The 12,765-nt window shown below is 46.7% G+C and overlaps 1 protein-coding gene and 1 long non-coding RNA gene across 2 annotated transcripts; both read right to left on the bottom strand.

Moving 5' to 3' along the window:
• Positions 1-403: 403 nt before the first annotated feature.
• LOC120909485 (oocyte zinc finger protein XlCOF6.1-like) lies at positions 404-9,346 on the bottom strand. Its single transcript, XM_040321261.1, has 3 exons — positions 9,173-9,346; positions 8,951-9,092; positions 404-1,388 (listed from the first exon to the last, which is right to left on the bottom strand). Exons 1-3 carry the CDS (start codon positions 9,269-9,271, stop codon positions 436-438), a joined length of 1,194 nt encoding a protein of 397 aa, XP_040177195.1. The 5' UTR covers positions 9,272-9,346; the 3' UTR covers positions 404-435.
• Positions 9,347-9,619: 273 nt separating this feature from the next.
• LOC120909492 lies at positions 9,620-11,001 on the bottom strand. The gene is made up of 3 exons (XR_005741272.1): positions 10,961-11,001; positions 9,741-9,925; positions 9,620-9,654 (listed from the first exon to the last, which is right to left on the bottom strand). It is a non-coding gene; the product is annotated as an uncharacterized LOC120909492 (long non-coding RNA).
• Between the last annotated feature and the right edge of the window lie 1,764 nt (positions 11,002-12,765).

The raw sequence follows: 12,765 nt of genomic DNA, 5'->3' as shown, positions 1-12,765 counted from the left end.
CTTGTTTACTGACTACGTTTCTGCCTGATACCATTTAGCTACTACTCATTACTGACCTTTTGGTTTGTTTATTGACAGCCTTTCTGCATGTTCCCCAACAGCTTGATTTGCTACCTGACCCCCACTTGCTGTCTTCCTTCTGGGGGAATCTAGAGGCCCGTGGCCTGGCATGAGCATGGAGTGAAACCCATCTCCACCATCAGGTGAAGACCAGCTAGTGCTTAGAACCCACACCTTGGGTGAGCCTGCATCATCTGTCAGGGGGATCTGCTTGTGTAGCTGACTAGTGAGCGAATCTCTCTACTGCTACAGCCACTGGCCTCCGAGCCTGATCCCAGACCTTGACAGTGGGTATGAAGACAGGTACACACAGTTGTTAAGTTGACTGAACAAAACCACCTGGTTAATGCCAATATACATTTATTAACAGTATCATCAGACGTGTGTAAACTGATGCTTAACTAGATGTTCTTTACGTATAAAACATTTCCCGCACTCTGAACATGAAAACGGACGCTCTCCATTGTGACTTTCCAGGTGTCTATTAAGGCTTCCTCTCCATGTGAAACTTTTCCCGCACTTCAAACAGCAAAAAGGATGCTCGCCGGTGTGGCTCCTCTGGTGTGCGAGCAGTTTGGCTTTCACGGTGAAACACTTCCCGCACTCTGAACAAGAGAAGGGCCACTCGCCTTTGTGGCTTCTCTGGTGTATAGTAAGGCTTCCTTTCCGGGTGAAAGATGTCCCACACTCCGAGCAAGAAAACGGTCGCTCGCCCGTGTGAATTTTGTGGTGTTGTAGAAGTGCGTTTTTCCTAGTGAAACAGTTACCGCAGGCTGAACATGAATAAGGACGCTCACCCGTGTGCATTCTCTGGTGCCATAGAAGTCCTTTTTTCTCAGTGAAACATTTCCCGCACTCTGAACACGAATAAGTATTCTCACTCTTGTGAGTTTTCTGGTGTAAAAGAAGTTCTTTTTCATCAGTAAAAGATTTCCTGCACTCTGAACATGAAAAGGTCACGCTGGTGTGAGACCTGAGATGTACAAGAAGTTCGGATTTCATCCTGAAAGATTGCCCACACCCCAAACACGAGTATGGATTCTCCTCTATGTGAATCCCTTCATTACCTAATGAGGAGTCCTTGGGATCAGATGGATATGTTGCTCTATCCACACTGGGAGAACAGAGATTGATGTCTGAATTCATAGTATGTGATTCATCAGAAGATTTCTCAGGATAAGAGGAATCCATTGATGTCTTCAAACAGTAGCGGTGATGTATCATTTTAGTGATGGAATTTTCTCCTGAAGAAGACTGTATTAAGCGATTTTCTTCGGATTTAAAATCTGCAGGTAATATACAATTTCCCTCTGAAATATACTGTCCATCTGGTGAAAAATAGGATTTTTTGTACTCACCGTAAAATCCTTTTCTCTGAAGTCCATGGACGGACACAGCTCCTTAAATCTTGACAAGTGGGTTATGTTCCCTGTTTACAGGAGAGGACTAGGCAGAAACATGTTAAATAGTTAAATACATGTTACATTAACAGAGTTGAACAGCCCCGCCCAGGGGGCGGTCCCTCCAGACATAACCCTCCTCACTGCAGCTTGCAGCCTCAGTTCGTAACAAGCAGTACAAACCTAAAAAGGAGGGGTGGGAGCTGTGTCCGTCCATGGACTTCAGAGAAAAGGATTTTACGGTGAGTACAAAAAATCCTATTTTCTCTTATCGTCCATGGACGGACACAGCTCCTTAAATCTTGACAAGTGGGACGTCCCCAAGCAGTGTCAAAAAACGAGGGGTGGGAAATATATCAGTAAAAACAATTTTAACTTCACCCCAAAACAAGCAGAGCTCCTCAACGGAGGAGGTGCAACTTTAAACAGCCGCCGGCAAAAACTAGCGGCTGAAAAAAACATCATAAGATGCACTCACAGCAACCATGTAAATTCTGGAAAAAGCGTGAACGGACGAGCAAATCGCCGCCTCGCACACCTGTGAGACCGACGCATGATGTCGGGAAAAAAAAAAAAAAAAAACCCAGGAAGCACCAATTGCCCTGGTCGAAAGTGCCGTGACCGGAAAGGGGGGCCCGCCCTTAGGAGCATAGGCCTGTATGACGGCCTGCCCGATCCACCGAGAAATGGTGGTCGACGAGACGGCCAGGCCCTTTTGTGGACCAGACACCGACACAAAAGAGAGTCAGAAGCTCCGAAATGGAGCCGTAGTAGGCTGGTATACCCGCAAAGCGCGTACCACGCCTAAAGTATGAAAGGCCGAAACCTCCTTCGGAAGAAGGGAAGGTCGCGGGTGCACCATCACCTAATCCTTATGGGGGATCAAGCATGGCGGCTTGCAAGACAAGACCGCCAACTCAGAAACCCCTCTAACAGAGGTAAAGGCCACTAAAGGGGCCACCTTCTGAGATAGTGTCAAGAGAAAATCTCTCTGATGTTTCCAAAAGGAAGGTTCCTGAAGAACCGAGAGCACCAGAGTCAAAACTCATGGGGGAAGAGATGGGCCAAGAGGGGAAAGTATATGACAAACCCCTTGCACACAAAAAAAGGGGACCCACCAGGGAAAGGGCCGCAAAAAGGCCACTAAAAGAACACAGCCAAGGCTGAAATCTGCCCCCAAACGGTGCTTTAAGCAATTTTTAGATCCAATCCAAGCTTTAAAAACAGCAGGACCCTGGACATTGAAAGTACGCCCGTGGACGTCACTCCATCCCTTCGCACCAAGAGAGGTGCGACGGTAGATCCTCCGGAAGAAGACTACGGTGCCCTGTTGAGATGACCGAGTCAGACAGACCCTGGTCACCTAAAGTCTGGCTTCCAATAACCATGTTAAGCAAGTCAGTGACTGTACAACAGGAGGAAGTATGGGACCTTGAGACAGGAACCTCCTGCCCTGGCAATCGCCAGGGTGCCTCCGCTACCAGGCGCCCGATATCAGCGTACCAAGGACGCCGAGATTAATCTGGAGCGATTAGAATCATCGGGATCTCCTCAGCATCCACTCTGTGGAGCGGCCGAGGAAGCAACTACCATGGAGGAATGGCAAAAAATCACCGATACAGACAACACAGGGCCACCAGCGCGACTGACGCGTCTGTACAAGATCACTAGACCTGGCCACTAACTGACACCCTTGCGGCGGAGACAAGCTGCCAGGAGATCCATGCCATGTGAGGCTCACCTCCTGCAAGGGAGCCGAAACACCCCAAGCACAAAGACCAGTCGCCCTGGTCCAGCATCTGGCGACTCCAGTAGTCTGCCTGCCGGCATACCTGATGGTAGACTGAAGCCACGGCCGTGGCGTTGTCCGGCTGAAACCAGATTGGTCGACCACAAGGAGAAGCATAGCCTGATCGCCTAAAATAGTAGGACAATGAACAGTAGACAGCACCTGGTATTCCCAGGCGGTCTTCCACCAGGCACTAGCCAGGCCCGACCCTGGGTAGCTACCGAGACCAGACACATTCAAGGAGGTGTGGTCATAGGTCCACGCAAGTCCAGCGACTCAGGGCCGACTGGACCCCCCAGTTTTGTGAACCTCCAGGTTCACAACCCGTGAGCTGGCATTCGTCGTAAACACCGACCACTGGAAGGAAGGAACAACTTCCCGGACCGAAGAGTCGGGAATCTCTGTCACCAACTCAGAGAGACTCTGACTAGGTGGCGCACAGGAATCTAATGATTTCAGAGACAAGAGATTTTTACCACCTGGACAGTAGTTCCACTGGAAAACCAGGGTGTGGAACTGGGCATACAGTACCACCTTGAAGGAGGCTACCCACAGACCCTGAACCAGCAGGCGCCCGGAGAGAAGACCGATTGCGTGATGCCAATACCTTCTCCGCAGACTGAAGAGTCTGCAATTTCTCCAGGGGAAGAAGGACCTTTGCCACTGAGGAGTCTGGATCAACACTAGATACTCCTACGCTGAGTCGGAACCTAGCATGCCCATAATTTGAACCCTGGGTCGCACACATGTAGGGCAGGCTTGCTGCCACTGAGCTACACTTTCTGGCCTAAACGTTTAACATCCACCCGAATCTTCGGAGGGTCTGAATGGGAATAACCCATCCACTAGGTCGGAGACAGAAGCTGCTCTCAGAAGAAAGTCGTCAAAGTAGCCAATGAGGCAAAGCCTCGCTGTCCCAACAAAATTCAAATAAGTGCGAGCTCCTAGCTGAAAACCCATGGTGCTGACGCCAGATCAAAAGGGAGGGCCACAGGCTGACAGAGACCCTTCTCTCATCACGAAGCACAGAAAAAAACACTGTGACATGTGCAAAACGGGACATGCATGTATGCGTCCCTGATGTCAGGACATCCCCCGGATGAAGCGCAGCTACCACCGAACAAATGGATTCCATGCGGAACTACCCGACGTTCACAAAGGTATTTAGGGCCTGAGGCCCATAGAAAACCCCAAAACTCTCGTCCTGCAGGAAAGGTAAAATTACCTTGCAGCTTAGCAAATCCCACACTGCCCAAGGCAGACCGACGTGCCGGGAGGGGAAGACACAAGGACAGAACTTTGTTCTGTGGATAGGAGGAAACCCTATCTAGTACTCCGAAGAGACCACCTCGCAGACCCACTAGTCGGAGAGCAGGGAGGTTTCACTGAATTGTGAACCTGCAAGCCGCCCCTCCCACCTAGAGACAGGGAGGGAAGGCTATATACATTGGCAGGATTTGGGTGCCGGCGTGATCGGCTTATGCACCCAGGGACAGATTAGTCCCCCAGCTGGGCCTTTGACGGCCTGGGAGGGTTGCCCCTAAATAATACACACACATAGTGTGTATGTATATTATGTAGGTGTATGCACACATGTCTTTGGAGGAAACCGGAGTACCCGGAGGAAACCCACACAGACACAGGGAGCGACAATGCAAGCTCCAGGCAGATTGGCGTCAGTGTGCAGATTCGAACCAATGACTCTTTTGCTGCCAAGTAATGGAGTTAAGCACTACACCACCGTGTGCATAAAACCATTCTGAAACAGACGCCCTGGATAACAAGGGCGCAGCATTCAATGAAGCATCACAGACCTATATGAGATGAGGCCCTGGACCAGCTGGTCCGCTAGGCTAATAACCTCAGGAGAGAGTCGGTGCTCCTCCACTGTCTGGTGCAAAATGCTCACTCTGTGAGTTGTATACAGCACTAGGGGTCAGGACTACTCCAAGATGGCCGCCGAGCGTTCAGAACGCGGCCACAGGAAAAAGGCCAGCACAATGTAAGCTGCGCCATAGCGTGGCTACGACAAAATGGGCGCCAATGGGAGTTTTCAATGTAATTGAAAAATCTCCCAAAAAATAGCGCCAGCGACCACTGAGACCCCAGTGTAGTGGCCACAATAGGCCGCAAGCCAGACCCCAGCATGGTAAACATGGAACGGGTCAGTACTTCGGATCTTCTATCAGTCAGATCCATACAAGTAGGGGTTCCCGCCCGGCGGTGAGGGACTACAAAAGCCCTCAGTGGCTTTTCTCATTCCGCATCTCAGAAATTATCAAAGAAGGGCACAGAAGGAAAAACCTACACAGCGGTCTGATGTGTGATCCAAAAAAGACCGAGCCCTCAGCGGAAACCCAGCTGCACTATGCAGCTTAGGAGAGTCCCTTGCAGCAGTAAAAAGCGCACCCATAAATGCCTTATTCTGCCTTTTTTTTTTTTTTTTTTTTTTTTTTTAACTAGGTACCTAGTCCATGGCTCCATAACAGAGCATTCCCCAGGGGATAACGGGGGAAGGGGGCACTCTTTTACCGCCCGCCCGCAGTCCACCCCCACCCTGGCACAAACTGTGTCCAGGACTAACAATAAAAACTCTGTGGGAATCACAGGTGCCAACACCTGCTGCCACCACCAGCATGTGGGGAAGGACCCAGATACTGACTCCAATATTTACATATAGTGTGTATTATAATATGCACACCTGTCCATACAAATAGACAAAAGCTCCTAGAGCCCTATTCAGGGCCTCTCACCCACTTGCTGCGCTGACCAGGTGTAACCAGGGGACTCCCTCAGGAGGAGACTGCACAGCGCTGCCTGTGAGGAAAAGAACCGTGAGGTAACTTTTGCAGGGACCTGTGTTTAAACAGGAAAAGCCTCATAGGGCTGTTTTATTTAAGGACAAGTCACAGATACAGCATAAAAAGCAAAACCGTTACAGGTGTCACCAATCAGTCAGCGTCTGCTGAAGTATAATCATAAACATCTGTGCTCATCACAGGGCTTTTTACCTCACAGGAAAGCCCAATACAAAAAAGAAAAAACACAGGCCAGATAACACAGTCCCCTCAGGAAGGCCCCCTCCCCCCTGACAGCGGCAATGTTAGCAATGCAGCAAGGGAAAGGAGCAGGGAAGTAAGGGGAAGGGACCCCCGAACCCCAGGAATGCCCAGCCGTACCAACCCACCGAAGCAGGAGGGACTGTACTTACCCGTCCGAGCGAGGACTCGCTGACGCATTCCTGACAGACCTACAACCGCAATGGAGGTAGCTGTCGGCCCGGTCCACTGTGATTGAGGCAACACCACAGCTCAGTCATATGTGGACCTCGGAGCAAAGCTCACCGGCCACCTCAGGAGTCATGAGGTATGGCGTGGCAGACCAAGCCTCTTTGCAAAGGTGTGCCCACGCTTGCTGGTCGGACTGAGTAGACTACAAGGATCTATAATATCCAGCCTGTCTCTCAGCCAACAGTTGAAAGAAGATTCTTCAAGAAAAAAGTAAAGTAAAATAAAATAAAATTTCTCCTCAGGGCGCTGGGCCCAAAGGGAGCCATACGTCCTTCTCCTTTGCTAGGCAGAACGAAACTGAGGCTGCAAGCTGCAGTGAGGAGGGTTATGTCTGGAGGGACCGCCCCCTGGGCGGGGCTGTTCAACTCTGTTAATGTAACATGTATTTAACTATTTAACATGTTTCTGCCTAGTCCTCTCCTGTAAACAGGGAACATAACCCACTTGTCAAGATTTAAGGAGCTGTGTCCGTCCATGGACGATAAGAGAAATAATTTTGTAAAATGTTAAAGGTGTCTTTAATTGAGTGATGTAAGTTGGTCAAGCATTTGACAGGTTGTCAGAGCTCTGGCCAATGATAACACAAATAAGATGAAGAATAAAGGAAGATAGACCTATCAAAAGTTGTGGAGATGGACCTTTCATATGGCCTTCTCCATGTCTGTCTGTCCACCTGCAAGGTGATTAATGTGGCTAATCTCTGGGTGGAGACCAAACCTGATTTAAGCCAGCCAAGCCTGCAATATCAGTATCTCCTCCTCAGTTGTTGGGAACATGACATTATATTGAGGAATGAAGATGGGCCTTTCATATGGTGTACAGTATCTCCTCCTCATTTGTTGGGAACATGACATTATATTGAGGAATGGAGATGGACCTTTCATATGGTGTACAGTATCTCTCCTCATTTGTTGAGAACATGACGTTATATTGAGGAATGGAGATGGACCTTTCATATGGTGTACAGTATCTCCTCCTCATTTGTTGAGAACATGACGTTATATTGAGGAATGGAGATGGACCTTTCATATGGTGTACAGTATCGCCTCCTCATTTGTTGGGAACATGACGTTATATTGAGGAATGGAGCTGGACCTTTCATACGGTGTACAGTATCACCTCTATCACTGTATTATTGTCACTAGCAATATCAGTGTCCGTTAATGATTCTCCCAGCCAGTGTCATGATGGGACTGTGACGTCATAAGGGGCGGGGTCACCGGGTGACATCACCCAGTGACCACGCCCCATGCCTTTATAAATCGTTGCGCAAACGGCATTACAGCTGGAGAGATCGTCGAGTCAACATCGGAAGAAGAGAAGAGGGAAGAAAGGGACACAGAAGACCGGGCCGCCGCTAGTAAAAGAGCTGGAAGAAGATAGCGGAGGAGCCCGGGAGAAGGCACTGGGGAGCAGGAGAAGACGCCGGAGAGAGCGAAGAAGTCGCAAGAAGACCCACAGAGCTGCCTAATAAATTACTTTAAAAACCTGTGTAGTGTGACACTTTTTTCCCCCAGGTGAATGGGTAGGGGTACGATGTACCCCATACTCATTCACATAGGGTGGGGCCGAGATTTGGGGGCCCCCTTATTAAAGGGGGCTCCTGGATTCCAATAAGCCCCCCGCCCGCAGACCCCGACAACCAACAGCCAGGGTTGTCGGGAAGAGGCCTTTGTCCTCATTAACATGGGGACAAGGTGCTTTGGGGTGCCCCAAAGCACCTACCCCCCATGTTGAGGGTATGCGGCCTGGTACGGTTCAGGAGGGGTTGCGCTCGCTCGTCCCCACCCCCTTTCCTGACCGGCCGGGCTGCGTGCTGGGATAAGGGTCTGGTATGGATTTTGGGGGAACCCCCACGCCATTTCTTCGGTGGTGGGGGTTCACTTAAAATCCATACCAGACCTAAGGGCCTGGTATGCTCTTGGAGGGGGAACCCATGCCGGATTTTTATTTAAAATTTGGTGTGGAGTTTTTCCCTCATGATAAGCCACTGGCAAATTCCACTGTCCTGGGGGCGACTTCAAGTCGCGTTGTAAGTCGCCTCAAGTCGCACTGTGGTTCACACTCAAGTCATGTCCAAGTCGTGCAAAAAGTTGTATTGCCCCTGTGTGAACCGGCTCTCAGTCTTTTTTTATTTATATAATTAACAATAACAACAACAAAAAAACAGTGATGATCAAATGCCACCAAAAGTAAATTCTATTAGTGGGAAAAAATGATATACTGTAAAGTTCATTTGGGTAGTGTTGTATGACCTGTATTTCCTGTTCATGAAGGGGGTAAAACCCTCCGGTGGTCAAGTGGTTAAAATAGAGTTTTGGGAGTTTTAACTAATCTTCAGGCCTAAAATGTGCATTTAACACATGTGCAAAAAGTAAAAATACAATAAAAAAATAAAAATGTTTACTTACTTGTGTCCATATGTAGAGAAGATTCCTCCTGTTTACCTTCCATAATCATCTCCCCCTCCTCCATAGACTGCTGATCTCCACTCACCAACCTCTCTTCTTCTTCCTCTTTAATTTCAATTTTGATGTCTTTCAGTTCTTCATCCTAAACCCCAAAGAGGATAAAATATAACATCTGGAGAAAGTTACTGCAAAAAACAAGCTCTATTGCTCAGTCCCACCTACATGTTCATGGTGTGTATAGCTGTGATATTCCTGTGTGGAATCCCGGGAAGATAGAGGACCTCCGCCTTCCATAGACTGCTGAGTTCCACTCTTCAACATCTCCTCTTCGTTATTAACCTCAACTTTGATGTCTTTCAGTTTTTCACCCTGATGGGGAGGGATGGTGGGATCCTCCTGTGTAGAATCCCGGGAATACAGAGGACGGGGACATCTCTCTGGTGGGTTCCCATTACTGGATCCATCTGTAGGAAACACACACACTGACTGAATACATTGTTTCTATGTGTTTATCAGATGATGGGGGATCTAGGTGGAGCCTCCGTACTGCTCTCTCCTTTACAATAAAGTCTCCTCTTACCCGGTGATGTGATGGGCGGCTGATTCTCCATCATGACGTCCTTGTAGAGATCCTTGTGTCCTTCTAAATACTCCCACTCCTCCATGGAGAAATAGACAGTGACATCCTGACACCTTATAGGAACCTGACACACACAATGATACAGTCACCATCCAGACACATCCCTTGTCTGTTACTGGATAATGTCCCAGAATTCCCGGCACCGCTCACCTCTCCTGTCAGCAACTCAATGATCTTCTGAGTGACTTCCAGAATCTCCGTGGCACTGGTTACCTCTGTTGTCAGGCAGTGAGATGGAGGCGCTGTGATGGGTGATGTCCTGTGAAGCTGTATTTATAAATCAGCTGTCTCCTTCAAAACCGTGGTTGGATCAGAGGGTAGGCCAGACCTCATAACTAGGGTTAGAAAGCACTTAAAGTAGAAATAAAGGCAAAACTTTTTTTTTATTTTTTTTATATAGAGTAAGGGAGATTTATAACCCCTGTTAGATTATTTTTTCCCCATCTGCGTCCTATAGCAGAGATTTACCTTCACTTCCTGTCCTATAGCCAAACAGGAAGTGAGAGGAAATCCCTGAACATAAGGGGAATTACCTGGGGACCCCAAGGGCACCAGAACTAGTGTACCCATTGGAAGATTTCCCCTCTATTACTTTTCTGGGGACAACCCAGAATCTGAGATTTTCATTTACTTTCACTTTCAAAATAGTGGTAAACAGGACAAATAGAAAGGATGAATCTCCTTAGCGGGGACACAGACAGCAAATGACAGGTGTCCTAATTCCTCTTCATTTTATCCAAAACTAAAAAAAAAGTTTAGTTATATTTAAAAAGCATGGGAGAATGTACTACATGTACTTTGTCTAAAAGGGGACTGGACTGCAAAAAATGGAATGACAGATCTTCTTTAAAGAGATTGCCTCTCGTTTTCCTGTTAGATCTATTGAACAGGAAGTGAAGTTAAATCTTACTAATGGGGCACATAGCAATACAATATTTAAAGGGTTATAACCAGTCTCTTCTTTATCCTAAATAAGAAGAACTTTTGGTTTAAATACAGTATAAGTTCAGAGATCAGAATAATATCATGCGACCTCCCATAGTCGTCCTTGCTTCTTCTCTATCGACAGGTAGATTACCTCCATGCCGTGATCACCTGAGGTGTGAATGGACCTGGAGAGGAAATGGTTGTGGACAGTGGTGGCCAAATGGGTGGGATATTTTTAGTGCTGGCAGAAATAGAAAGGATATACAGCGATACATCTACCTATGTTTTCATTTTGTTCTGAGGACTCCTTTTAATAACTATACAAAGTATTTATGAATGTATGAGCATCTGCTGGAGATAAAAGACGTCACAGTGACTATGGAGGAAGATGACGGACATGACGGGGGATTACTGGGTGTAAATATAAAATAATATCTTATTACCTCCTCTACTGCCAGTTCCTGCAATGTCTCCTCTCTACTTCCTCCCGACTCACCTCTGACCTGGAACTTCCTGTTTATTAACAACATCACTTCCTGTCTGTGCGATCCACTCATGATTATTCAGATTGCCACCTAGTTGTGATTTTATTAACTGCCTCTTAAGTTAGAATTCATTTTTTATCTCTCGGCTTCCACCTTCTCCCGTGATGTTGGGCATAGCTCCCAACTCTCCGTGATTTTGAGGGACTGTCCCCGATTTGCAGCAATGCCCCTCTTTCCTCCTTATTTGTCCTTCATTTTGTTCTGATTCTCATAGTTGTATATAAAATGCATTTTTTATCTTTCAAAAAGTGTTACCAGTGCTAAACCTTTCATCCAAATTTTAAATTGCTGCATTTGTAAAATTTTAAAGCCAATATAAAAGGAATAGTAGTGGTAAAAAAAAAGCTCTTGTGCATTTAATTAACCTTTTTTTTGGGCAATTCTCCTTTAAGGGTGTGTGGCAGGGGCGTGTCCTATGCCTACATACATTTGCTAGTAGGCGTCTCTCATTTCCATCTCAAAATGTTGGGAGGTATGATGTTGGGTGTATTATTAACCACTTAAGTCCCAGATCATTATGCAGCTAAAAGGACCAGGCCCCTTTTTGCGATTCGGCACTGCGTCGCTTTAACTGACAATTGCGCGGTCGTGCTACGTGGCTCCCAAACAAAACTGGTGTCCTTTTTTTTCCCACAAATAGAGATTTCTTTTGGTGGTATTTGATCACCTCTGCGGTTTTTATTTTTTGCGCTATAAACAAAAATAGAGCGACAATTTTAAAAAAAATGCAATATTTTTTACTTTTTGCTATAATATCCCCCAAAAATATATAAAAAAAACTATTTTTTTCCTCAGTTTAAGCCGATACATATTCTTCTACATATGTTGGTAAAGAAAAAATTCAATAAGCAATTATTGATTGGTTTGTACAAAAGTTATAGCGTTTACAAAATAGGGGATAGTTTTATGGCATTTTTATTAATATATATTTTTTTTTTTACTAGTAATGGCGATGATCAGCGATTTTTTTCATGACTGCGACATTATGGCGGACACTTTTGACACATTTTTGGGACCATTGTCATTTTTTTCACAGCGAAAAGTGCTATAAAAATGCACTGATTACTGTCAAAATGACAATGGTAGTGAAGGGGTTAACCACTAGGGGGCGCTAAAGGGGCTAAGTGTGTCCTATTGTGTGTTTCTTACTGTAGGGGGGCGTGGCTGGACATGTGACTTCACTGATCGTCGTTCCCTATGACAGGGAACAGATGATCAGCGACAAGCCTCAGAGAAGAACAGGGAAGGTAGTGTAGTGGTTAAAGGCGACGTACCTGTACGTGCTTGTGCCCAGCCGCACCCTTTTGCCAACGTATATCGCCGTGAAGGGGGCCTTAAGTGGTTAAACGGCCTTCCTAAATATCGTTGCTGACTATGTCCATCCCTTTATGACACAGTCATCAGATCTCAATCCAATAAAGCACCTTTGGGATGTGGTGGAACGGGAGATTGGCATTGTGGATTTACAGCTGACAAATCTGCAGCAACTTTGTGATGCTATCATGTCACTATGGACCAAAATCTCTGAGGAACGTTTCCAACACCTTGTTGAATCTATGCCACCAAGAATGAAGGCAAAAGGGGGTCCAACCCGGTACTAGCAAAGTGTACATAATAAAGTGGGTGTGTGTTTGTGTATGTATATATATATATATATATATATATATATATATATATATATATACACACACACACATATACAT

The sequence above is a fragment of the Rana temporaria genome, chromosome 8 (genome assembly GCF_905171775.1).
Source record: "Rana temporaria chromosome 8, aRanTem1.1, whole genome shotgun sequence".
In the NCBI taxonomy this organism is placed as follows: domain Eukaryota; kingdom Metazoa; phylum Chordata; class Amphibia; order Anura; family Ranidae; genus Rana; species Rana temporaria.
This window is presented reverse-complemented; position numbering and strand designations above follow the sequence as displayed.

Excerpts from the sequence above, each read along its gene's own strand:
- LOC120909485 (XM_040321261.1), bottom strand. The coding sequence starts at position 9,271 with ATGTTGAAGAGTGGAACTCAGCAGTCTATGGAAGGCGGAGGTCCTCTA. Across the intron at positions 9,093-9,172 it reads GCTATACACACCATGAACAT|GATGAAGAACTGAAAGACAT; the intron begins GTAGGTGGGACT and ends TTTGGGGTTTAG. Across the intron at positions 1,389-8,950 it reads TTCTCTACATATGGACACAA|ATGGACAGTATATTTCAGAG; the intron begins GTAAGTAAACAT and ends ATTTTTCACCAG.